The sequence below is a fragment of the Diabrotica undecimpunctata genome, chromosome 1, assembly GCF_040954645.1.
Source record: "Diabrotica undecimpunctata isolate CICGRU chromosome 1, icDiaUnde3, whole genome shotgun sequence".
In the NCBI taxonomy this organism is placed as follows: Eukaryota; Metazoa; Arthropoda; class Insecta; order Coleoptera; family Chrysomelidae; genus Diabrotica; species Diabrotica undecimpunctata.
The window spans coordinates 78,664,962-78,691,904 of NC_092803.1; the positions used below are offsets into that span (position 1 = coordinate 78,664,962).

At 33.9% G+C, this 26,943-nt stretch overlaps 3 protein-coding genes across 7 annotated transcripts in view; 2 read left to right on the forward strand and 1 right to left on the reverse strand.

Annotated features, from left to right (window-relative positions):
• The window catches only part of LOC140439400 (uncharacterized), a 743,908-nt gene that overhangs the window by 563,343 nt on the left and 153,622 nt on the right, over positions 1-26,943 (reverse strand). For 3 of the 5 annotated variants that reach the window (XM_072529318.1, XM_072529286.1, XM_072529301.1), the window contains exon 2: positions 5,628-5,663. The exons of 1 other annotated variant lie outside the window; for it this stretch is intronic. The gene's annotated coding sequence lies outside the window, so the exon portion shown is untranslated. The remainder of the gene's footprint in view (positions 1-5,627; positions 5,664-26,943) is intronic. One more of the 5 variants, XM_072529293.1, reaches the window with a different exon arrangement.
• On the forward strand, positions 11,305-12,405 carry LOC140432473 (uncharacterized). The gene has a single exon (XM_072520388.1). The coding sequence runs from the start codon at positions 11,305-11,307 to the stop codon at positions 12,403-12,405; it is 1,101 nt and encodes a 366-aa protein (XP_072376489.1).
• On the forward strand, positions 12,442-13,905 carry LOC140432482 (uncharacterized). The gene has a single exon (XM_072520399.1). It carries the CDS (start codon positions 12,442-12,444, stop codon positions 13,903-13,905), a length of 1,464 nt encoding a protein of 487 aa, XP_072376500.1.

Sequence of the window (26,943 nt, forward strand, 5' to 3'; positions counted from 1 at the left end):
CGAGGCCGAAAAATACGGCCTAGATCCCAAGGGAGCCGTCGACGAATTGAGAGAACGACTCAGAACCTATTTTAAAAATCGTGAGAAAGCTACAGGAACAATCCCAAAAGAAAAAACTTCCAAGGGAACAGAATCCGACACACTGGCCCAGGAAATTTCGGGCATCCGAAGACAATTACAGGAATTAGCAATAACGAAACAAATGGGGCAACCAGAATTGCTAAATCAAGTACGAAAGTGGAACACACACTTCGACAAGAAACATTCGGATGCAATAGAATTCTTAGAGAGGATAGACGAATTAAGCTTGGCCTACGAGATCGATAAACAAGATCTACTAAGAGCATTACCAGAATTATTAGGAGACCACGCCTTGTTATGGTACAGAAACAATAACAAAAATTGGAAGTCATGGACAGATTTCAGCGAAGATTTTAAAAAAGCTTTCTATCCCAGGGGATATTTGCTACAACTAGAAGAGGAAATCCGAAACAGAAAACAGAGACAGAACGAACCAGTAGATAGATATATAACGGAGATTCAAACATTAATCAGACGAGAAGGATCTTTTTCTAAAAACCAAGAACTCGAAAGGATATACAAAAATTTGTTACCAGAATATAAGCTTTATGCTCGCCGCCGGGATTTCGGAAACTTAGCCGAATTACAGGATTTAGCCCAAGAATACGAAGCTCTAGAAGACGAAAAGACCCGAGCAAATCAGATTTGCCGTAGAAACTGGAGACGCACGGAGCAAGCAGAGTACGATGCGAAAACGGCATGCTTTAGATGCAAGATGCCAGGTCACAGCCGTAAAAACTGCAAAAACCCATGGAAAAAGTTTTGTTCGCGTTGCGGCAGAGAAGGGGTTTACAGCAGCGACTGCTGTTTCAGGCGTCAGGGAAACGAATTACAGACTGGAGAAACAAGGAGTCGTCCCAGTCTGTAAAACAAGATTCGACTCCATTCGTTTTCGCCGTTACACAGCCAGCAAGCAATGACATTCGACTATTCGCATCACTAAAAATAGAGCAAAGAACATACAGAGCGCTCATAGACACAGGAACTACTAAAAATTACGTCGGGGATAGAATAGCTCAGATATACAAGGACTCTCTAGATAGCTACAGCGGGAGAACAAGACTAGCAAATGGAGCGTCAATTGAGCTTAACCAGAAGTTGACAATTGAATGCGAGATCGATAAGTTACAAACCCGACAAACATTCATAGTAATGCCAGGGTTGACGGAAGATGCATTAATAGGAGTGGAATTCCTCAGGAACCATTCTATCGAACTTAAATTCGATAAACATACGACCAAACAATACATACAACATCAAGAAGAGACTTGTAACACTTTAAAAGACTCCACTCAAAATACGGAGTTAGAAAGGTTCCTAAGAAAAGAACTAAGGGAGTTTGAGAACATAACAGGACCCACCAACTTAATAAGACACGAAATAAAATTGAAGAAAAAGTGCGATCCAGTCAAGCAGCCTTACAGGCGGCACAATCCCGCAATGCTACAGATCATCAACCAAGAAGTGGACAAGATGATAAAAGAAGGAACCATCGAACCCTCCACAAGTGGTTGGAGTTCACCGATTGTACTAGTTAGGAAAAAGGATAACTCGTACAGATTTTGCATTGACTTTAGAAAAGTCAACGAACTATCAGATAAGGACGCATATCCGTTACCCAGAATATCGGAAATTCTGGATAGACTTAAGGAAGCAAATTTTATATCGACCTTCGATTTGAAACAGGGATATTTTCAAATACCCCTAGAAGAAACAAGCCGCCCAGTGACAGCATTCAGCGTACCCGGAAAAGGCCATTTTCAGTTCAAAACCACCCCATTTGGACTGCATTCCGCAGAAGCCACTTTCCAACGCCTACTGGATAAGGTAATACCTCCCGATATGGAATTCGCGTTTGCCTACTTGGATGATATCGTAGTAATATCTAAAACGCTCCAAGAGCATTTAAATCACCTACATGAAGTTTTCCGAAGACTGAAAGAAGCCAGATTACAGCTGAACTTCGAGAAATGCACGTTTTGCCAGTCAGAACTCAGATACTTAGGACATGTGGTTGGAGCAGAAGGAATAAAAACTGACCCGGAGAAAACCAACGCTATAACCGGACTTACAGCACCGAGAAACGTGCGTCAACTCCGCCGGTTCCTAGGAATAACATCATGGTACCGCCGATTCATAGAGAACTATTCGACAATAGCAGGACCGCTAAACATGCTTCTGAAGAAGAAGATAAGATGGAAATGGACCGATAAGCAGGAAAACGCGTTTGAAGAGCTAAAATCAAAACTTACATCGGCCCCAGTATTAGCATGCCCCGATTTTTCGAAAACATTTTACCTGCAAACAGATGCGTCGAACTGTGGACTTGGAGTTGCACTAACACAGAAATACGACGGCCAGGATAAAGTAATTGCATATGCTAGTCGAACCCTCACACCAGCCGAGACAAAATATTCCACAACGGAAAAAGAATGTCTATCCATCGTGTACGGGATAAAGCAAATGAGGCCGTATATAGAAGGATACAATTTTAAGGTCATATCAGACCATCAGTCCCTCAAATGGCTGAAGAACCTTAAAAACCCGTCAGGTCGGTTAGCCAGGTGGAGTTTAGAACTGCAACAGTACGATTTCGAGGTAATATATAGAAAGGGAGTCCTCAACAAGGTAGCAGATGCTTTGTCACGACAACCACAAGAAAACCAGAGCGAAGAATTAGAGTCGGAATTATTAGCATCAGAACTGGAATCATGCAGTTGGTACGATAATTTATATAGGAATGTACTCCAGAACCCAGACGATTTCCCGGATTTACAAATATCAAACGGGAAATTATATAAACACGTTTGGAGCAGCCGTAATTTAGCCGACCCAGAGTTTAATAACCCATGGAAATTGTGCGTACCAAGATATAAAAGGAAAGATATTTTGGAGGAAAATCATGACTCGACCACAGCAGGCCACTTAGGAATTGCAAAAACAATTTGCCGAATAGCGCAAAAGTACTATTGGCCTAAGATGTTTAAACAAATTGCAGACTACGTTAGAGCCTGTACGGAGTGCCTCCAATATAAACCGTCTCAAACGCAACCAGCCGGGAAAATGCAACCGTCCACTGTAGAAAAGCCTTGGCATACTGTCTCAGTTGATTTAATGGGACCATTCCCAAGATCTGTAAAAGGAAACATTTTCTTAATAGTCGTGCAAGACCGGTTTACCAAATGAGTCGTCGCCCAGCCAATAAGAGCAGCATCTACGAACTCAATCATCGACACTCTACGATCTAAAGTAGTCATGCAATTCGGTATCCCGAAGAAAATCATCTCGGACAACGGCGCGCAATTTACAAGCGGAAATTTTAAGGCGTTCCTAAAGTCCTATAACATAAATCACATTCTAACACCGCCGTACTCACCTCAATGCAATCCAGTAGAACGAATGAACAAAGTACTGAAAACGATGATAGCTACTTACGTGGAGGATAACCATAAAGACTGGGACAAATTCATACCAGAATTCTGCTACGCCATAAATTCGGCAAGACACGATTCAACAGGATTTTCACCAGCGCTTCTTAATTTCGGAAGGGAATTAGACACAACAGAGGCGACAAATGGACAAGATATACAGGGGTATGCAGAAAACTTAAACAAGTTAGAAGAGTTAAGAGAACTAGCGAAAGTGCACATGGAACACGCTTTCGAGGACCAAAAGAAATATTACGATCTAAGACGAAGAGACTGGCGGCCACATCCAGGAGATCGAGTCATGAAAAAGGAACACCATCTATCATCGGCTAGTGCAGCTTTCAACAGCAAACTAGCGCCGAAGTACTCAGGGCCATACATAGTAACGTCAATGATATCACCAGTAATAGTAAAACTGAAATTGGCCGATAGTAGTAGCCGCAAGCAGATGACGGCGCATGTAAAAGATTTAAAACCATGGGAGGGGGGAAATGTTACTACAGAAATCCAATCCCCACCACAACCAAACGGTATTTAAGTGGCAATGCTAGCAAGCAGAATTCAGTTCATCAACATCAAACATGGAAGACATATTAGAGATACCGGAAGAGATGGCCCCTCTGGGAACGCCAGAGAGACCCGAACTACCCGTGACACCAGGAAAAGACGCGGAGAGGATCATGAAGAGGTTCCACGAACTTTTTGGGACACCACCAACCCCACCGAGGAAGAAGAGCGTACCTGATACTAAAACGGGACAAGAAGCCCAATCCGCGTTCACTCCAGGAGAACCGGAACCCGGGAAACACGCCGATCTTATAGAAATCGTCCCAAAACAGCTGATCGAGAGGGGGACCAAAAGATACAGGATATGCTGTAACAATAGGAGGAAGATTGTAATAAAGATACCGAGAGGGATAGATGGCATCACGAGGCTGTAGACACCATATACACAAAAAAAAGGTATGTTACTTTTTTTTTTTCAAAGAGAAGGGGGTGTAACGATGCTCTGATCGTTTAACAGTTCGAACCGTGGGAGTGTCAATATTTGCGCATCCACTTCTACAACCTGACGGTGTAGTGGGATTCAAACGGCTATTTAAGGCGTGTGAATAGCGGAATTAGACAGTCTTGTAGCTAGCGCTCTAGGCTCCCTGACTCGCCGGTGTAGTGAACCAGCGGGCCATTCTGGACAGAGATAGTTCCGTATTGAGGATCATACTCTGTCCCTAACCAAGCGGAACCCATCGGTATTGCGTATTGAGCATTACCGTGGATCTGCACAGAACCAACCGGGACAGAGATTTCCGTATTGAGGATCATACTCTGTCCTTAGCCAAGCGGAACCCGTCGGCATTGTGTATTGAACATTGCCGCGGGTCTGCACAGCTAAATATTTTGTTTGCGAGCATATTCGGAGCTTTCGCTGAATTGAAGCGAAAGCGAGTATATTAGTAGTACTAATTAATTTCTTTTCTTTTATAGACGTTTGCCGGGGAATTCATTCATCGCGGGACCCAGACGGAAACGTAGAATTCATTTTATTTTTGTTTTATAAGTATACAACGTAGAATTCCTTTTTTTTTAGTTTTTATTTATTGTATATATATACTTAATAGATTTATTTTTATTTCAAACCTGTGTTTTACTGAGTCTGTTGCCCCGAAAGAGCTACCCATTACAAGATATAATTGATGCCAGCCACATATCCCCCGTAATCATTGATTTTAATAAAACTTATATACAGGACGGGACCTCTAATATGTAAATTAAAAAAAATTGAATTGTTAAAGTTTTTATTCCATATTTAAAAAAAAAATAACCTTTTCATATTTAGCCGATTACGATCGAAGAAGGGTTTGAGACAGACTGTAACTCTTTACTTCTGTGTAAGTTTTTTTAAGCTATGGTAAGTATAGTACTATACAGCCAACTACTGGTATTTTATCTTTTTACATTATTATTTCTAAAAGTATTACGTTTAATGCAAAAGTAAGTAAAAAATATATAAAAGAACTCTCTAGTAACAACAGGAAAAATAAAAAATACCGAAAAAAATAAGATAAAGTAAAAGGCAGAAAAAGTTAAAAAAGAACAATGACCATATTTATCGCTTACCCTTAGTTGGACATACCTTCGCCGTTTAGATGGAACCTAAACAAAAAAAAGAAATAGTGAAAGAAATGTTATATATTAAAAATCAAAAAAATAAAGGGTTTTTTTTTAGAGGTATAGAACTTTGGAATTCAATAAAACAAAGATGGTTTTTATAAATTAACATGAAATTTTTTGGCCATTTTGGCGCGATTTTGGCCATTTTTTATGATTTTTCTAACGTTCAAAACTTATAGTATGAAATTTTAGTTTTGAGTTTTGGCAACAAATGTTTTTATGGGTCGAAATGGGCATTTAAAATATGCTTAAAAAACGCTGAATTTAAACTTTCACATAGCGAACGATCTAAAACGTTTAAAACTTTTTTTCAATTACACTATTGCGTTTTTCAAAAAAAAAAAAAAACAAACTTCTGCTATGAACTACAACGAAAACCGTCTTTTTGGAGGCATTTCCCGTGACCTGCGATCGTTTGCAATGTAAAACATTAAATTCAACGTTTTTTATTCATATTTCAAATGCCTCATATTTGTTGCCACCACTCAAAATTGAAATTTCATGTCATAGGTTTTAAAAATGGATCTCTAAAAATGGAAATTTTACTAAGACTGGTCAATGAAAGTGTTCAATTTTATTAATCTCATGAGAATCGTAAAAAATGGCAAAAGTCGCGCCACGTTTATTTATTTCCCACTTTTATAAAACCTAAGTTTATTTTCGGCAAAATAAGGAAACTGCATACGAAAGCTGCACTCTTTCTCTTTTAAACCCATCTTGACATTTATCGATACAACACTTCTATCAACAAATATTGAATTTTTATCTTCTAGCTGATACAAATTTTATTGAACGTTGATTTCGCGTGATAACTGACATTTAAAATCGACGGTCGCTTCAAGCGTTGTTTCTGAGAGAACGGTTTATTTCACACAAAAAGTGCTAATAAACATTTTTTGTTTATAATTATCTTAGCTATATTTTTGGTTTGAAATATTTTTTTCTGCGTCGTACAGATTGTGGTAAATCATGGTAAAATGGTAAATCGATTGTTTTGCGTTTTACCCACCTGCGAGTTGCTTATATTATTATTCTCTGCAAAATTCATCTTGTTCCTATGATTGTTAGGGGTCAGTACTCTGAGGACTGGACTATACACTAATGTCATATTTTTATTAGTATTGGGCGAAAACATTAAGTTTTAAACAACATAAAACTATGCAGAGGAACGCTTTTTGAGTAGTGAGTGTAGATATTTTTTTCAAGCAAAACTTCTATACTGGGTCGTATTACTTTTTCTCAATAGTAAAATTCCCCAAAAAGGCGAGCGTCATGAAAGTAGCGCTACGAAACACTAAATATTGGTTCGTGGTTCGCAGTCACATTAAACAGTTAAAAGAGTCCATTTACGCATTGAGCGGCATACAATTTGTAAAGTTCTTCACTTTTATTAAAATCTATAAAAAGTCTATATAAAATTTATAAAAAAATAACAAATAATTTGAAAAATTACTTTATTCAATTTTGAAAATATTATTTATATTTTAAAAATACAGAAAATATAGTATGAACCTAGTCTATAGTGACGCATACTGTACTTCTTTTTTGGCAATATCAATAATACAAGTTTTCTGAGCATATTGATATAATACTGTATTTGTATCTTATTCAAACTGTATTGATAATTACTGATTACTAATGCTTGACCAAAAACAATCAGTAATTAAATGACCAAAAAAAACTCACTTTAGCTAAAATACGATATCGGTCTTTTCTGCTCTCCTATTTCCATTATAAAGTGCTTTTATTATTTTTACGTAATAAGCTTTGACATAACATTCACCCTTCACCCTTGTTCGTTCTTTAATGGATTCGTGTCAACAAAGAATCAAAACTGATTTGGCACGCAAAACATGAAGAGCGTCCAGATTTAATGTTTCGGACGTGACCTTTTGCACCTGAATACCTTTTAAATAGCGCTTAATATTCACTTGGCCCAGCCTGGGGTAGGTTAAGTTCAGGGTCGCACACGGGGAGAAAGTTGGGTGTCACTTTTAATGAACACTAATACACAAGATTCGATAAAACGTTAAACAGTAAAGAATGGTTAATTTTTTAGTCAAATTTGGCATATTACTACTATTTTTATTTGTTAATATATATATATATATATATATATATATATATATATATATATATATAAATATTGTTGTAAAAACAACATTTTATATTAATTTCAGTTTATTTTTCGTTTCCACAAATGTTGAATTTTATCTTATGCGACAGACTGTATTTGACAGACTGTCAAAAGTGCGGTAAAAAAAAGTGCATTAAGTTTTCTCTATAGTCGCGCGCCCCTAAAACGCCGGTATAAAAATGAACAATTTATTAAAGCGAACTCTTTATTTAGTAATAGTGCCTTTGTAAATATTTTCTCGGTATTAAATGTGTAGTATCGATTAATTACGCTTATTTTTCTCTAAGTACAAATCCCTATAAAACCAAACACATACTGAACCATCGCCGTGAAGTCTGCTTATCTATATCGAAGGAAACTCTTGTACAGTCCATGGTCCTAAAATATTTGGTACTGTACACGCACAGGGAAAGGAATTTAATAAGCTTTCTCCCGAACAATTGTTGGAGATCAATCAAAGTTCCAACATTATTTTTGGTCCTTCGAGCCGGATTTTGTGTTTGGTGATCGCGTTGTTTGTACTTTACTCTTAGGTTTGCATATTTATATAAATGTGATTAAAAGACCCTCGAAAAGACTAATGTGTCGCGATAAACTCTAAATCAAAGGGACAGAAGTGAATTTTATCTGGTGTTTGTGCCTGTTGCTGTAAACTACTGGACAAATTGGGTGAGATTTTTCCATATTATAATTTCGCTTATGCACAAAGTGAACCGCTTTTCAAAAAGACTATCTCTTTAAAAAATTTATTAGTAGACATTTGTAGACATTTACCGCGTGTGCGAAAAATTTAATTGAAAAGTAAACTCTCAGTGTAATTTAAGACATTTATCGCGTTTTAATAAACTATAAACTCTCTCGCCGTGTGCTACACATGTTATTATATGGTATACACATTATTGACTCTATTCTCGTTGTGTGCTCTACAGGTTATTATAATATAAACATTATTGACTCTATTTTCGCCGTGTGATACAGATATTAGTATATAATATAAACATTAATTTCTCTAAAGAATTCGGTGTTTGCACGGCCTTAGGCATTTGTTTTTGGAGTAGTACCTTTTGTTAAAGTCAAAATGGAAGATCTCAAGAAGAAGAGAAAACCACTGAAGGCCAAGATTACCAGAATAGCGAACTGGTTACTAGAAAACGCAGATGCAGAAACTGACGGTCTCCAGTTTCAACTCAGACACACCGAATTGAAAACATGTTATCTGAAATATGAAGACGTGATGGATCAGATTGAAGTAATCGATGAAACCGATTCTGAAACAGAAGACAGGGTACTGATGGAGGAAAAATACTTTTCTACACTAGCTGGACTGCAGCATAAGATGGAAGCTTTAAAGTTACCCTCCCACTCGCTCATCTCAAACGATACTCCACCAACTGTAGCCACTGCTAAGGTTAGGTTGCCGGAAATTACGATGCAGGTATTCTCAGGAAACTTCGCCGATTGGAACGCGTTTTATCAGCTATTTGAAACGCTAATAATCAATAATGTAGAGCTAAACAATGTGCAAAAATTTATATATCTGAAATCTTTCTTAAAAAATGAACCTTTACATTTGATAGAAAATATAGAAGTTGTAGAAGAAAATTTCCGGATCGCTTTGGACACGCTTAAGAATAGATACGAAAATAAATCGCGTGTGATTAGTTTACACATCCAAAAATTGTTAAAGGCTCCATCTTTAGCTAAAAGTAACGCAAAATCATTACGAGAATTTTTAACTCTTTGTAAACAAACTTTACTTTCTCTTAAAAATATGTCTGTACCTATCGAACATTGGGATTTACTATTGATCGAAGTATTTTTACAAAAATTAGATTTCGCGACGCATAGGTCATTTGAGTATGAAATAGATTCAAAGGCTTTACCTACTCTCTCACAGTTTTTTAGTTTTCTCGAGAAAAAATGTGATATACAAGAAAAATTAAACGTTTCTGATAATGATAAAAAATTTAATAAACCTCAATTAAAAACATCTTTGTTTTCATCAGTTAATTTACAAACAAACTCGTTTTCGGATACTAATTGTATATGTTGTAAAAGTAATTCTCATAAAATTTATCAGTGTAATGATTTTAAATGTCTCTCTTTACAGGAAAGATTTAATTTTGTAAAAGGTAAGAAACTTTGTTGGAATTGTTTGGGTAATAAACATTTTTCTCAAGATTGCAACTCTTCACGCTCATGTAGTATATGTAAGAAAAGACATCATTCGCTCTTGCATAGTACCTCGGAAAATGTCTCTTCCTATGAAAAAAGGAACACGAATAGGCAATCTTCCTCTATTGATCGCAACGCTCAAGCTCCCAAACATTTTCAAGGTTCTTCCAGTCGTGCTCACGTATCTACTCCGCCTTCTTATAATGCTCATACCCAAAATGAAGCTTCTACCAGTTCGTTTATACCTCCTTTAGAAGTACAAAACACTGCAGATTCTCATACAGCCACTTCTCTCTCTGCTTTATCAGTTAAAACTGATGTATTGTTGGCCACCGCTTTAGTGACAGTGTATTCTAAAGATGGCAGACCTATGCATGCCAGGGCGCTCCTAGATAATGGGAGTCAACATTCGTTCATTTCTCGTGATTTGGTTGAGAAGTTAAACCTCACCCCTTATTTTAAACAGTTACAGATATCAACCATATCCGAAAACACCTCAATGTCAAATCAAATGATTAACATAGAATTTTTTCCCTATAATGTGAAGGATAGAAGTTTCAAAACTTCTTTTGCTGTACTTGATAGTATAACCTGTAGGCTTCCTAAAGCTACCCTAGATAGAAGCAAAATAAATGTTCCACCTAATCTCACTCTCGCAGATCCCTCGTACTCTGTTCCCGGTAAAATTGATTTGCTTCTAGCTGGCGACATCTATATCGAATTATTGACTGATGGATTCATTCGTTTAGGAAAGAATCTTCCCATTCTTCAGAATACCCACTTAGGTTATGTTATTTTTGGTACTATTCCCCCTCATGTCTTTCATCGGAGTTCAAACTTGGCTATTTCTCAGTCAAATGTTTCTCTCTTTGTTCAGTCCGAATCCGAAGAGAATAATTTAGATAAATTGATTCAACAATTTTTTGAAATAAAAAATTAGGTGAATCTTTTAAAGTAGCTTTAAAGAGATTTATTAATTTAGAAAATAGGCTCTTAAAAAATGAAAATACATACGCTCAATATAAGTCGTTCATTAGTGAATATCTTTTTCTCGAACATGCTAGAATAGTCCCTCTCTCTCTTACTAATGAAAATTTAGAAAATAAATATTTTCTCCCGCATCACTGTGTAGTAAAGGAAGAATCGTTAACAACAAAACTTAGGGTTGTTTTCGATGGTTCGATGAAAAGCTATAGTAGTTACTCGTTAAATGATATCCTACTCAAAGGTCCCACTCTTCAACCGGAACTTTTTGATATTTTGCTACGCTTTCGATTATATTCCTTTGTTTTCACAATTGATATACAAAAGATGTACAGACAGGTTAAAATCAATCCTGATCAAACCTTTCTGTTAAACATACTTTGGCGTGACTCCCCGGAAAAAGATATTGAGTGCCTGGAATTGCAAACAGTTACATATGGAACTAAAAGCGCCAGTTTTCAGAGTACTCGCTGTTTAATGGAACTGGCAAATACTCATCAAACTGAATATCCCCTGGCCAGTGACGCTCTTCAAAATAATTGTTATATTGATGACATTCTCTACGGTGCTAATGATGAGCAAACTCTCCTCAAAGCTCACAAGGAATTAACTAGTTTACTTGGAACAGCATGTATTTTTCTACATAAATGGTGTTCTAACTCGGACTCGTTTCTAAAAAACATTTCTTCTCTCTCTTCAAACTCTTCTTATGTCATAGCTCCAGATAATTGCTCTAATAAGGTTTTAGGTTTATGCTGGAATCCTGTTCTTGACACGTTTTCAATCTCTCTTCCAGATTTCACCCTAAAAAACTCATACACTAAGAGAGAAGTACTGTCAATGATTGCCCAAATATTTGATCCTCAAGGTCTTATTAATCCCGTTACAGTTGTCGCTAAGCTTATAATGCAAAATATTTGGATTTCCAAAATCAGTTGGAACGATACCATTGACGCAGATACGTTACATGAATGGCTAAGTTTTATTAGCAGTCTCTCTCATTTTAAGGACTTAAGTATACCTAGATGTCTCTTTTTAAGTCAAGAAATCACTGGTGTTGAGATTCACTCATTCTCAGATGCAAGTTTTAAGGCTTATGGAGCTTGTATCTACTTACGTGTGACCTATAAATCAGAACAGGTGTCTTGTTCCCTTCTAGCATCTAAGAGTCGCGTTGCTCCGTTAAAACCCTTGACCCTTCCAAGATTGGAACTCATGGGTGCTCTATTGTGTAGTAAACCCACAGCAAAGATTGCTAATATTGTTAAAGAAAAGTTATTTCAATTAGACTCTATAAATATGTGGTCGGATTCAGAAATTGTTCTCGCTTGGCTTCGTTCACATCCTTCTCGTTGGACCCAATTTGTAGCAAATAGGGTTGCACAAATTTTAGATAATTCTCCTAATGCTCACTGGAGGCACGTATGATCCAAAGAGAATCCTGCCGACATACTCTCCCGAGGAATGCTACCCTCTGAATTAATAAATTCGTCCTTATGGTTTCATGGTCCTCCATTTTTAAATCAACTTCGGTTGGATTTATTGAAATACAACCCAAAGGGGTATACTTCCAAGTTGCCTGAAGAAAGGAAAATCATTCTCCACGCTCGAAATGATCAAATAGATTTCTTCACCTCACTTTCTGATAGGTTCTCCAATTTTTCAAAGTTTGTAAGAACTTTAGCCTATATGTTTAGATTTGCTAATAATGCTAAACCGCTTTCTCGCAAGTTAACTAATACCCTTGAAGTCAGCGAACTTCAAAACGCTGAACTTAAGATTATTAAGATGCTTCAGTATTCCAACTTCTCGAGTGAGATTTCTGAGCTTAAGAAAGGTAAAACTCTATCTAATAAGTGTCTTTTACCCCTAAATCCCTTTTTGGATGAGAATGAAATGCTCCGGGTGGGAGGTCGCCTCAGAAACTCAGACGTTACCTTTGATCAAAGATACCCTCTTCTCCTCCCCTCAAAAAATCGTGTAGTTCGTCTCATCCTCCACAGAGAACATGTCAGACTCTGTCACTCAGGTCCTCAAAATACTTTGTCACAAATTCGTCTCAAATATTGGCCTTTAAATGGACTACGAGAAGTCAAGAAGGTCACTCACCAATGTATGGTTTGTTTTAAGTTTCGTGCCAAACCCGCTACCCAGATCATGGCAGATCTACCAAAAGAACGTTTAAACTCCTCTCGAGTGTTCGCTCACGTCAGATTAGATTTTGGCGGCCCCTTTCAGATAAAGTCTTCCAACCTTCGTAAGGCTCCTTTATTAAAATCGTATATTGCTCTTTTCGTTTGCTTGTCGACTCGAGCTGTTCATATTGAAGTCGTTTCCGGCCTCTCTACGGAGACGTTTCTTCTCGCTCTAAAACGCTTTATTAGCCATAGAGGCCTCCCTCAAACAATATTCAGTGACAACGCCACGAACTTTCTTGGTGTTCGCAACCAGCTGTTTAAACTCTATAAGTTTTTCAAGGAAAAGGAAAGCTCTCGTTCTATTAAGGAATTTTTGGCCTCATCTCATATTCGCTGGAAAACTATAGTTCCTCGAGCCCCTCACCATGGTGGTATTTGGGAAAGTGCTATAAAGAGCGCAAAGCATCATATGCGTAGGCTCCTTGGCAATGTTAAGCTTACGTTCGAAGAATTCACTACAGTTCTCGGTCAAATTGAAGCTGTGCTCAACTCCCGGCCTCTTTGCTCCCTTTCAAATAACCCCTCCGATTTTACGTATCTTACTCCTGGACACTTCTTGATTGGACAATCTCTTACGTCCTTTCCTGAAAAAGATGTGATCCACATTCCTGAAAACAGATTGAATTTATGGCAACATTTGTCCAAACTCCAACAAGTGTTTTGGAAAAAATGGTCTATCGACTACTTGAATAGACTTCAAAATCGCCCTAAATGGTTTCTCCCTCATTAAAACCTAGAACCTAACGATCTCGTTTTGCTCATTGAAGACAACACTCCTCCTCTTCATTGGGTACTAGCAAGATTTATTGAGGTCTTTCCCGGAAAAGATGGGAGAGTAAGAATTGCCTCGGTGAAAACTAAAGATGGAGTCTTCAAGCGCTCTATTACAAAATTGTGTCCTCTACCCAATGACGATTTAATTTAAGTTAGTATAAGATGATAATTGTAATGTATTTTTTCTTCCGCATGCTCTCTTGGCATAATATAATCTGTTTATTTGTGTTAAAGCCAGCGCTTCAACGGGGGCGAGTATGTTGTAAAAACAACATTTTATATTAATTTCAGTTTATTTTTCGTTTCCACAAATGTTGAATTTTATCTTATGCGACAGACTGTATTTGACAGACTGTCAAAAGTGCGGTAAAAAAAAGTGCATTAAGTTTTCTCTATAGTCACGCGCCCCTAAAACGCCGGTATAAAAATGAACAATTTATTAAAGCGAACTCTTTATTTAGTAATAGTGCCTTTGTAAATATTTTCTCGGTATTAAATGTGTAGTATCGATTAATTACGCTTATTTTTCTCTAAGTACAAACCCCTATAAAACCAAACACATACTGAACCATCGCCGTGAAGTCTGCTTATCTATATCGAAGGAAACTCTTGTACAGTCCATGGTCCTAAAATATTTGGTACTGTACACGCACGGGGAAAGGAATTTAATAAGCTTTCTCCCGAACAATTGTTGGAGATCAATCAAAGTTCCAACAAATATATATATATATATATATATATATATATATATATATATATATATATATATATATATATATATATATATATATGTATATATATATTATTAAAGTCAATTATTCATGACTAGCATCGTTAAATATCCACCTCCCAAATGTAAATATAGGAATTATTGAGAAGACTCAGCTGCTTTATATCTGAACATTACGTGCAACAATTTAACATTTTCCCATGCCTACACACCAGAGCATTATCTCTAAGTAAATATTTAAAAACCACTCGAATTCGCCTTTACGCCAGCTACCAGCCAGCCAAGCACAGAACCACCCGTTTATGTATTCTACAAACGTCCTCGTATGTACTGAACATTATTCATCTCAATAAAAATTTTCCAACGGTTTTCCCTCTCACTTTCCTCGGTGACAGCCAGCCGAGTAATATTAAATTCTCAACCGTCACAAATAACCTCCCTTTCTTCTAATTTAGCAGTCATATATGTTAACTTACAACGTATCGTTAATGTTTAAAATGGCAGAATAGTTAATGGGAACGTTACACAACGGGAATAATGTATATATGAACTTGTTCCATTATTAAAGTTAAGAAAATATTATGTATCGTTTTGGAAAGTCTTAAAGTGTATTGCAAATTTAATAAAGCTCTTCTACTCGTATAAATAGTAGTGAAACCGACAGCGTGGGAGGGTACTAAATAGCGAACAAACGTTAGGTGAAATTCATTTAACTTTTACGTGCTTTTACGTGGTTGGACAAAAAAGTACATATTGATTACTACAATTTGAAAATGAAATTAGAATTAAATAACATTGTATAAAACTAGTATAAAAACTTACAACATGAGGTTAATCCATTATATTTTTTAATTGATAAAACATTAAAACTTAACTTATTAAAATTATATAGTTATGTAAGTACAATATTTTAATTTTATTTAATTTTGTATAAATTCATTATGACATTGATGTTTGATTTATGTCAGAAAGACACTAGTTTCTGTTTATTATATTTTTTGTTGTTGATAACTAGCTCTTTATTGTTATTATGGTTACGTACAAAGTGGCTAAATATTATCAAAAATTACAGAACAATCCCACAAGTACCTTGCAACAAAAAGCTAACAAAATAGTTACCGAATTGAAAAATAAAAAAATGATCACTAAAGAAGAAGCCTCAACTCTCACTATATATAACTCTGTCACACTACGCTTTTATGCACAACCAAAAGTACATAAACCTAACTTAACAATGAGACCAATTGTATCATCAATTATTTCACCAAACAGTAAGTTAGCAAAATTTTTGAATGATATTCTTACAAGGTCATATAACTTAGATAATAGTTTCTCTATACAAGATTCCTTTGAACTAAGTAATTTTATCAATAACTCTCAACTACCAAATAATTATATAATAGTAAGCTTTGACGTTATATCTTTATTTACTAATTTACCACTACATATTATTAATGATAGTATAAACAGACATTGGGATGAAATCGAAATATATTGCAAAATTAACGAAAAAACGTTTTTAAGCACTTTAGAATTCATTTTTGATTCTAATGTATTGATTTTTGATAATGCATTCTATAAACAAATTTTTGGCATACCTATGGGCTCAAGTATATCGTGTATATTATGTAATTATGTACTAGACGATTTAATAAGAGATTCTTTAAATAAGTTGCCTTTTCATATCCCATTTATCTCAGTTCTTCCATTTCTCCCATTTATCTTTAACTCAGTTGACCTGAGTTCTCCAATCAACAATCCAAGATAGTTTGAACCATGTTCTTTCAACCATCAATTAATAGAGTACCGGCATGTAAGTAATGTTTATTTATTTGTTTATTTATTAATTCATTACAGTTTAATAGACTATGTTACCAATTTGTGGGTCTTACCTTGTCTGCTTAAACATTTTATTCATTTATAAAACCACAGACATGTAATATTGGCATAATTACTGTAATTTATATTATTTATATCACCTACCTATGTTTTATCTTTATTAGACAACACCCTAATATGGGATTATTATTTTCAGCATTTTAACTTTGTATCGTGACCTGAAGATGCTTTGCATATTATAGAAAGTGAAACCGGTCGTCCGATTAGTTAAATTAAATTGATTGTGAGTAAGTCTAACTTATTATTTCTTTTACCTTTTTTAAAAAAGTAATAGTTTACTGAATGACACAAAAAGTTACATCAAACTTAAGAACAGTCTGGTGTGCACCCTACAACAAAAAGCAAAGAAGCTGGTTTCGGATTTAGCTTCTTCCAAGTTCATAACAACAGAGGTTGCAAAATCCATGAAAATTTACAATGCAGTTGCACCCAGGTTTTATACACTGCCTAAAGTTCACAAACCCACTATTTTAATGATGCCTATTGTCTTTTTCATTCATGCTCCTAATAGTAAACTTGCTAAATACCTTACAGATATTCTCACAATTACCTACAACGAATCCAATGAATTCTATATTAGAGATTCTTTCACGTTTAGTAACTTCATTAACAATGTTAAAGTTCCGAATAATTATATATTGATTAGTTTAGACGTTGTTTCACTGTTTACAAAGTTACCACTAGATGCTATTCTGAACAGCTTCAAAAATCACTGGAACAGCATCTCTCCGCATACCAAGATCAGTTTAGATGATTTCATAAGAATATAACACTTATATTTGACTCTAACATCTTTTTGTTCAATGGTATTTTTAAGTGCCAAACAAATGTTTGGCACTTCAACGGGCAGTAAAATATCCCCAATACCATGTAACTTTGTTTTGGATGAACTTATAACAACGTGTAAAGAAAATATACCTTTTCACATACCTTTTATTAAACGATAATATGTAGATGATTTGATTTTATCGGTCCCTGAAAACAAAGTAACTGATGTTTTAAACACATTTAACTCCCAATGTACACACCTGAAGTTTACAGGCATGCTAAGAACGGAGTGGTATCGCAAACCTTGTTTTAGTAACCGTTTCATAAATTTTCATTCTCAACATCCATCCAAGATGAAAACAAATTTGGTTTTGGCCTTAAAAACTAGGGTTACTAACTTGTCACAAATCGATTTCAGGGACAAGGGACTAAAAAAGTTGAGATCTATACTACTAGAGAACTCCTACCCCTTAAGGCTTTTAAATAAACTCATTTTTGGTTCTCCTTTTCCTTCGCAACTTTCCAACAAACAAAATCCTCATAACGATGAGGTCCGACAAGTGACATTGACAAACAATATTTCAATAATACCATGTAAAATAACTTACGGTTCCTTACCCTACATTCCAGTTCTGACACCTAAGCTAATGAAAATTTTCAAAAATGTTAATGGCTTGAAAATTGCAACTAAGAATATGAAAACGGTATTGAAGTTATACAAAAAGACAAAAGATTTTTTCACAATACAGGAGTCATCGAATGTTGTTTATTCTATATCGTGTGGCAATTGCAACAACGTTTATATCGGAGAATCATCTCGTAATTTCCACAGTAGGGTGATCTCAAATCGCAGTGACATAAAAACCAACAAAATTAATGCATGTGCACTCGCAGAACATGCAGTAACACGAAAACATGAGTTTAACTTCGAGGATTCTTGTATTTTGGCAAAAGAAAAAAAATTATGCAAAACGTGTTTTCTTTTAAATGTGTTGCATAAAATCCAGTACATCTTGCATTTATAAAAAGTCTGACATAGATCAATTAAGCAGCATTTATTGTTATTTACTGGAAAAACATCAAAAATAAAATAAATATTAACTTCTAAATATTCTTGTATGCATAACTGGTTGCATTAAGACAGGTTAATAATTAAAAATCAAAACTACCTAAATATGGGTCTCTTATTTCTTGAGAAAAAAAAATAAATACAATATTAATAACAACTAATTACACTTTAATCACATTGTTTTTTCTTTCTGTTCTCTATGTACCAGAGTTAAAACATACTATCAAAATATGTCATGAAATAAACTAAGTTTTACTATCCTGACCAAAATTTTTAGAATGTATTGTCCATTATTATATTTTATATTTGTGTTTTTAATGTTGAGTGTAAAAGTTTATTTTAAATAATCTTAACGACTAGTAAGTTGCACTGACGAATTGTGATATTTTGTAAATATTTACACATTTTTTTTATATATATTACAGTGTCTTGAAAAAGGAATAAAACCATTCCGAAAGCTCTACAAAAAGTCAAAAGAGTGTTTCTCTAACATCTCGGACAACCTTCTGACTATTTATAATATAATTATATTATATATTATTATATATTTAGCGAATAGACAAAGATAACAATTATATTTCCCCTTTGTCTCCCCTCCACATTACTCATGCATGCCCATTAGTGATCGCCAGATGATTATTTCCGATCCAGCATATATGTAAGAAACAGCGGCAGGGTTGCCTTATTACATATTTGAATTAAAACATTGAATTGATTCAAAAAATAGGCGGTCAGTGGGGCGGTTATATTGCAATTCAAAACTGGATGATGATATTAAAAATAAAACACTAATTGACACAAATACTGGTACAAAATTTCTTAAATCTATGAGAAATTTACAGATTCGCATTTTTATTTGACGAAATTGTAACCTAATTTCAAATAAAACAAGATAATTTTGGCAACATCGCCATTCGCCCGTTCTCTTCAATGGTAAACTGGATACGAGACAGACTGAACGCTATGTTTTGTATTTTTTTTTTTTTTTTGAGGTAACCGCGTAAGTTTGAAGATAAAAATTTGATATGTCGACTGTTTGTACAGCAGAAGAACGGATACAAATAACAAAATGGTACTTTGGGGGCAATTCAGTACAAGAAACTATTAATTTATTTATTATGGCTTTTGAGAATACTCCAATACCTATAGAAAAAACTGTATTGGCTATTATTCATCAATTTGAAAAATATGGCTGTACTAATTGCAGATGTAAAAAATGCTGCTTTAAGAGCCAGAAATTAGAGAAATTCAAGTTTGTGCATTGGCTGAAACGACGCCGTGTCCAAGTAAACAAATTGCCGATGAAGTTGATTTGAGTGCAAAAACAGTGAGAAATATTTCGAAAAGAAACAACTACCATTGTTATAAAGTGCAGACAACTCAATAAATATTTCCTGACGATTAATTTAAATGGATGCAATTTTGTATAATTTTGATACAATAATGAAAAATATCTTATTTACAGGTGAGTACTCTTTCACAATTCACAAGAAACATAATCCATCCGTTGTACGTTATTGGTCTAAGGAGAATAAGCATTTGAGTGTGTCTGTGCGTACGTAGGATTCACAAAAGTTGAATGTTCGGACTGGAATTTTGGGAGACCTTAAATTATTGGTCCATTTTTCATTGAAGGCAAATATCTCCAATTACTACAAAATTAAATTATTCCTCCACTTCAACATCTTTAAATTAACTTCAACAAAATTTGGTTTCAACAAGACGGCTGTTCTGCACATAGTGCAAAAGACGTTAGAGACTTCGCTCGAGAAATTCGCCCAAATTTGATTATCTTAGAACATTATTCAAATGCTAAAAAGACAACAGGTCAAATAAAACCAATAAGTTTGGCAACGTTATACTTCCCCTCTTTTATTATTTTTAACTAACGCAATTTCGACGATATAAAGGGAGGACCTAATATACCTATCTCTTTTTAAACAGGTGTTTCTCAATACCGAAACGAATGTCCCAAACATCGAGAGAATCAAAACTCTTAACAGGAACTTTACTCTCATAACAATAAATCGCCCCCCATCCAACACCCAAAACACCCTAAAAAGTTCCTGCTCTTATCTTGGTCACGTAAAATCCTGGAGGCCCATAATCAAAAAACTTTTCATTCCGTCTGTCCTAATGCAGGCATGCATTGATGAACTTCCAGGTGAATACGCTGACATCCTTGAAGCTACTTCGCTAGCTTATCAAACCTTCATCTAATACAATTCTTTTTCCTGACCCCGGACAGGGGGAGATTGGTTTTTTGCGGTTTCCCAATTTCACTACTCAACGATACTTGTCCGTTCCTGAGAAAATAGCCGCATCTATTTGTTCACCTAAGCCTGCGAATGCTGAAACCGTCTATCGAACTCCGACGAAGCCTGGTTGTTAGCAAAAGCGACCAATAAAAAGAATCTTAGTGCACTACACTAGTTCTGAAGTTGGTCGCAGACGCACAAATGGCTGGTAGAAACAATGGTCACTGGAGAACATGGTTTTCACCTTTGCCGTATCAGACTCGCACACATTTATACTCAAATAACAGACCCCGTTACTTAACACGGGATCTGGGCTCGGACTTGACAAATCTAGTTGACTGACAGAGTCAAGTAACATCGAAATGTTAGCGTCCATAACTGTCGAGCTAACACACACATATTCACACTGGGCAAACTGCGACAGGTCACCTCTCGAAAGCTGACGAGGCCTGGCCGTTAGCCAACATAGCCGATAACAAGATTATAGTGCAATACACTAGTTTTGAAATAGGTGTAGACGCAAAAACGACTATAGGAATAATAGCAACTAGACACTCCACTCTGTCGCATTTAGCTCAAAAAGCATACACATTAGTCACTCCATCTCGACAGCCTCCAACATGCTCCACCTGAAGAACACCACTACCGCAGCTAGTTTTTTGGTCTTTTTTGTTTCGTTCCAACACAACACATTCAACTCCAGCCTGAAGAGGATCCAACGATCCTAAACGGGTACTTTTATGTTCATTCCTTTCGAAATAAAGCTTTGCCTAACCCTATCCCACAAAATGTCATGTCATGATTGATAGACACTGATCGAATGCTATTTTCTTTAGGTGGAGTGGCATCCTGGAGTTAAATATAACTGCATTTTTATCAAAAGATGCCCAAGCCAGTTTCATTATTTTATTGATTTCTTCAAGTATAGACCCAGATTTGTGTATTAATTGCAGTGTTATTTATATTACATCTTGGACATTCACTAGCTCGTGAAGACTGTATTTCAAAATATATTGGGCAAACACAAACATGGTGTACAAACCAACAAATTAAACACTACAATCTTAGCCTATCATTTTCTAGACAATTACACGATCTTAATATACATGCCCCGTTTAACATCCTTAGTTTCTTAGCTAATAGTCCGGTAAAATAAGGATGCAACCTCGGAATGAAAGATAATAAGCTGAAAATTTGCATACGTCTTTATTTTGATGGTATAAAACTTAGCTCAAAAGTCTCATATAATCACGTGTCCGCGACTTAAGATATTTAAGGTCAAAGGTCACGAAAATGAGTTTTCTGCAAATATCTCGTTTCCCTTACACTTTATGACATTTAAGGTGGTAAGAAAAATAAGGTGGTAGAATGGAAAATTCTCTTCAATTTTTGTCTGAAGTACTTTTATGTGCCTTCAACCCTTCTTAAGATAGAGCGCAACGAGTGGGGGACCGCTTACCTGTGTATACGGTAACGCGAAGTCAGCCAGTGGGATTCAATAAATAATAAGTTATATAGTTAATTATTCACTTAAAATACTATTATTATCATTAAATTTTTATTATTTATTATTTAATAAACTATATTTATAGATAATAATTATAAAATATATATTTTTTATATAATATTTATTTTATTTTTAACAAACATACAATATTAAATGAAATATTTCAAATGAACTTTAATAATATTTTTAACAGCTGTATATACGATAAATTAAGATCAAGTGCACAATTCAACAATAATCATTTTTATATTTAATTAAATACTGAAAAAATCATATTTATTATTTTTTAAATTATATATTTATTTATTAATCCAATAATCGATTTATTAAAGTAACAAATATAATATATATTCTTTTATTATGTATGGTTAATATTTTTGGTTTAATTTTCTTCTTCGTCGTCTTCTTCTTCTTCTTCTTCTTCCTCTGACTGCTCAATATCGGATTCATCATTATCATTCTCATTTATTAAAGTATCAGAATAAAAATATTCAAGAATATCAGGTGCATATTCACTTTCTTCATTGAAATCATCTGAAGTTGATGAAGTGTTTAGACATGATTGTCCATTACACTGCCCACAAATTAAAGTACATTGCAATCCTGATTTCCTGCATCCGCAATTAGAATCACAACCTTTCTTGCAATTGCAAAATATTGTATTCAGCAGTTCGGTAAAGAAATACTAACGCAGAGAAATAGCTCTACCCTACCATTCCCATCATCAAGTGAAATATCCCTCCACCGCTATTGTGCATATATACATAGAAGTCCCAAACTCATTCGCCACGGTGTGTAGAAAGTCATATTAAAAAAAAACCTGTTAGGTCATATATAACAAAGGAGCATCTGCTACAGCTTCGCAGAAACAGCAACCGCCGTACAAGAGATTTTTATTTCAAGATACAATATTCGTAGTAATATGGACGAAAAGTATTTTATTTAATATTGTATGTTTGTTAAAAATAAAATAAATATTATATCAAAAATATATACTTCATAATTATTATCTATAAATATAGTTTATTAAATAATAAATAATAAAAATTTAATAATAATAATAGTATTTTATGTGAATAATTAACTATATAACTTATTATTTATTGAATCCTACTGGCTGACTTCGCGTTACCGTATACACAGGTAAGCGGTCCCCCACTCTTTGCGCTCTATCTTAATAAGAGTTAAAGGAACATAAAAGTACTTCAGACAAAAATTGAAGAGAATTTTCCATTCTACAATTTTTCTTACCACCTTAAATGTCATAAAGTGTAAGGGAAACGAGATATTTGCAGAAAACTCATTTTCGTGACCTTTGAACTTTAATATCTTAAGTCGCAGACACGTATGAGACTTTTGAGGTAAGTTTTATACCATCAAAATAAAGACGTATGCAAATTTTCAGCTTATTATCTTTTATTTCGAGGTTTGCTCCCCTTTTTGCCTTATTTTACTAGATTATAATGGAAATGAGAGAATTTATAACGCATTAGTAAAGTTTCTGTCAAGTACCCAAAATAGTGTCGTGTAGTGTCTACTATCAAAAAAATATATGTATATGCAAAATTGTGGTGAGCAACTTGGACAGTCCATAGCAAAGCAGCTGTCGGATTGAGTAGATCGCTGCTCAAAAGTTTGCTGTGGAACTCTCAGAACCTCATCATCTGGTCTGTATGTAAATATAGATAAAAAGGAGATAATACAAAAAAAGTATTTTGAATTATATTAAGTGTACTGTTTTTTGAACAGACTGATGATGCTGATGATTGAAAAGAAGCTATATTTAACTTGTATATTATTTTAATTTTAGTACTTAAAGCATATTATTCAGCTGTTCGTTATTGATATTTTATGGACTTTACGGTCATTAAATTTTTATGCTTAAGGTATTAGTCTTGTTGTAACTGGCTGATTGACACCTAATCTATGCCAAAAAAAAAGAATCGCAAATAGCCGAAACATTTATGCAATAATTTAATTAAGTGTTTTTATTTATAACATACCGACAACCTCAATATATTTACAAATTCTAAGTCAAGAAGTAATAAGGTAGTTCGTAGACAACTCAACATGTACCGCCACTCATCCTTAAGAGAGCGAATATGTGAAAACTTTATATTTTTTAAGTTATCCATAGTTTTTCAAAAATTTTAACAGATAGAGACAAAATTACTTTTCATATGCCATCCATTTACAATTATAATAGTACTTTATGTAGAGGGAACCCCAATTCAATTTGAAAGACAATTGATTTCTTATTTTAATAAAATTGTAAAATACTCTATTAACATTATTGATTGAACTGTAGCCTTATTTACCTGAGTCTGTATTGTACTGCTACGTATTATCCGTTTTGAAGGTTGTTTTAAAATATGTTACATTTGAAGACAATATTTAAATATTGAAAAGCAAACCATCTAGATATAACGATAACAAAAATCGAGTCAATGTTTTCTAGTAATTTTCAAATCATTTAAATAATGCAAAAAAAATGAAAGACCGTTTTCTTGTTAGAGTATATATATATTGTTATGATGTATTTTTTTGTTTGAATGATGAGCAATGAGTATTTTTAATAATATATAGGGTTTTTATCGCGGTTCTGAAAGAATTAGCTTGTAAGTACTTTATCGCGGTTCTCGAAGAATTAGCTTGTAAGTACTTTTTTAAATTATCTTTATTATAACTATTATGAAACACACATATATATATCTAACCTAGCCAATGTAAATTTAAAATAAACTATCTTTAAATTGATATTCTTATAAAACTAATTAAATTCTATAGACAATGTTAAATTTAAACAAACTATCTTCAAAATTGAAATTGTTATAACACTAATTAAATTATATTAACAAAATTTTGTACCTTTCTTTCACTGAATGCCTAAATGAACTGTTTTCCACTATATAGATTCTAATCACCACTGAATGTCTTCGTACTTCAGTTATCCTTGTTTTTTGTGAAATTACTTTTTCCAATTATCAGCTTCTACCAATTTAAGATATAGTTTTCTTCACCAGCATTTATACACCACCAACCAAACCAGCAAACAGCATTTATATTTATTCTTCTTTTCAATATACCAATATCCAATTATTATAAGTTGATTTATACTAATCTCTAACCATAATATAATTTAATTTCTTCCAATATACTTTTATAATCTTCAATAATTATTTGTGTATAATTATAAATGTGCATTAATTATATGCATAATTTTTAATCTTCATTTAACTCACTATATTAAACAATTCGACTATTTGTACCTGATTCACTGACTCCAACTAACTTTCATATTTCTTACTAAACTTTTTTCACTGACTTCTTGAAATTCTGAACAATTTACTTCACTACTAACTTTCATAATAAAACTGGCCTGACTTCTGACTAAAAACTTCCATAAACTGCCATCTTGAATCCAAATCACGGGTATTTATATCTTTTGGATATTCTAGAACTATCTGGTAAGAAATCATGTATTATTTAGTTCTATTAAATACTTGTCTGAATTTTCTGGAACAAACCATTTCGCAAACATGGCCATCTCCGCTGATCAAGAGAATTCCATTCTTTTCTATTAATAATTTTGTTGACATTTAGGCTTTTCAGATCAGAATAAACATTCAAATTAGTAACTAACACTCTAATTTAATAAAATACACATTTCAAACAATATAACCCCACTTATATTCGTAAAATTCTTAAAATGACACTTAGGAATGGAGGGTATAGTGTGTTGCCTAGTCACATGGCTCACTTAAAAATATCTACAAAATCATAACTACTAAAATACAACTTTTTACAATTATTATATGCTAATTTCTTAAAATGCCCTCACATAAATAATTTTTATAAAATTCTCTAGTATATAACTTATTTAAAACAACCAAATATCTAATATTATGTAGTATATAACTTATAAATTATTTTCTATAAACCCTAATCGTATCAATACCCCAAAATAATATTTAAAATAAATAATTTACTTATTATTTTTTTAAATATTAATTTTCTCATACCTTATTAAATTTAATAAATCAATTTTTTTTTATTTAAAATGTGTTAAATACATCCCTGTTCGCTGTCTATGTCAAAACAGAGAACAACGGAGCACAGTTCGGCTATTCTATGGTCAAACTGTCATGTCAAATGGAGAGAATAAAATATAACCTTAATTAAAAATATAATGGATATTGTGTTCTGTTTATTTATAGACAAAATCTAGGAATTATTTCCATTCAAAATAACTTTCATCAATATAAATTGGTAAGTTTTTTTTTTACTTTATTATATTAGAAAGACATTTTTATAGCAATTATAGTATCAATTTTGTGTCTAACCCCAAATTATGATTTTTAGGGTACAAATTAATTTCCATATATACAAAATTCAACAAGTATGATGTCAAATTGATTCAAAATAATGAAATCTACCATCTACCATTTAACAAATCAAGTCTATTGAATAAAATGGATATATCAGTAAGTTATTAGTGTTATTATATTTGTGTTAAAGGTATAGAAATCATTATTCAATCTCTTCATGATATTGAAAAATGTCGTTGATATGAAATATGCCTCTTAGTCTGTTCTCTGCATCTATTAACACATAACTATTTAGTCCATTCTGATTTTCAATTGTATATGGACCTTCAAACATTGGTTGTAATTTCTTACAACGGTTTTCTTTAACATTACTTTTTCTAAGTGAACGAATTAACACTAGGTCTCCTTTTTGAAATGTGATCGGTTTTTTTATAT

Coding starts and splice junctions, on each gene's coding strand:
- LOC140432473 (XM_072520388.1), top strand. CDS start 11,305: ATGTACAGACAGGTTAAAATCAATCCTGATCAAACCTTTCTGTTAAAC.
- LOC140432482 (XM_072520399.1), top strand. CDS start 12,442: ATGCTACCCTCTGAATTAATAAATTCGTCCTTATGGTTTCATGGTCCT.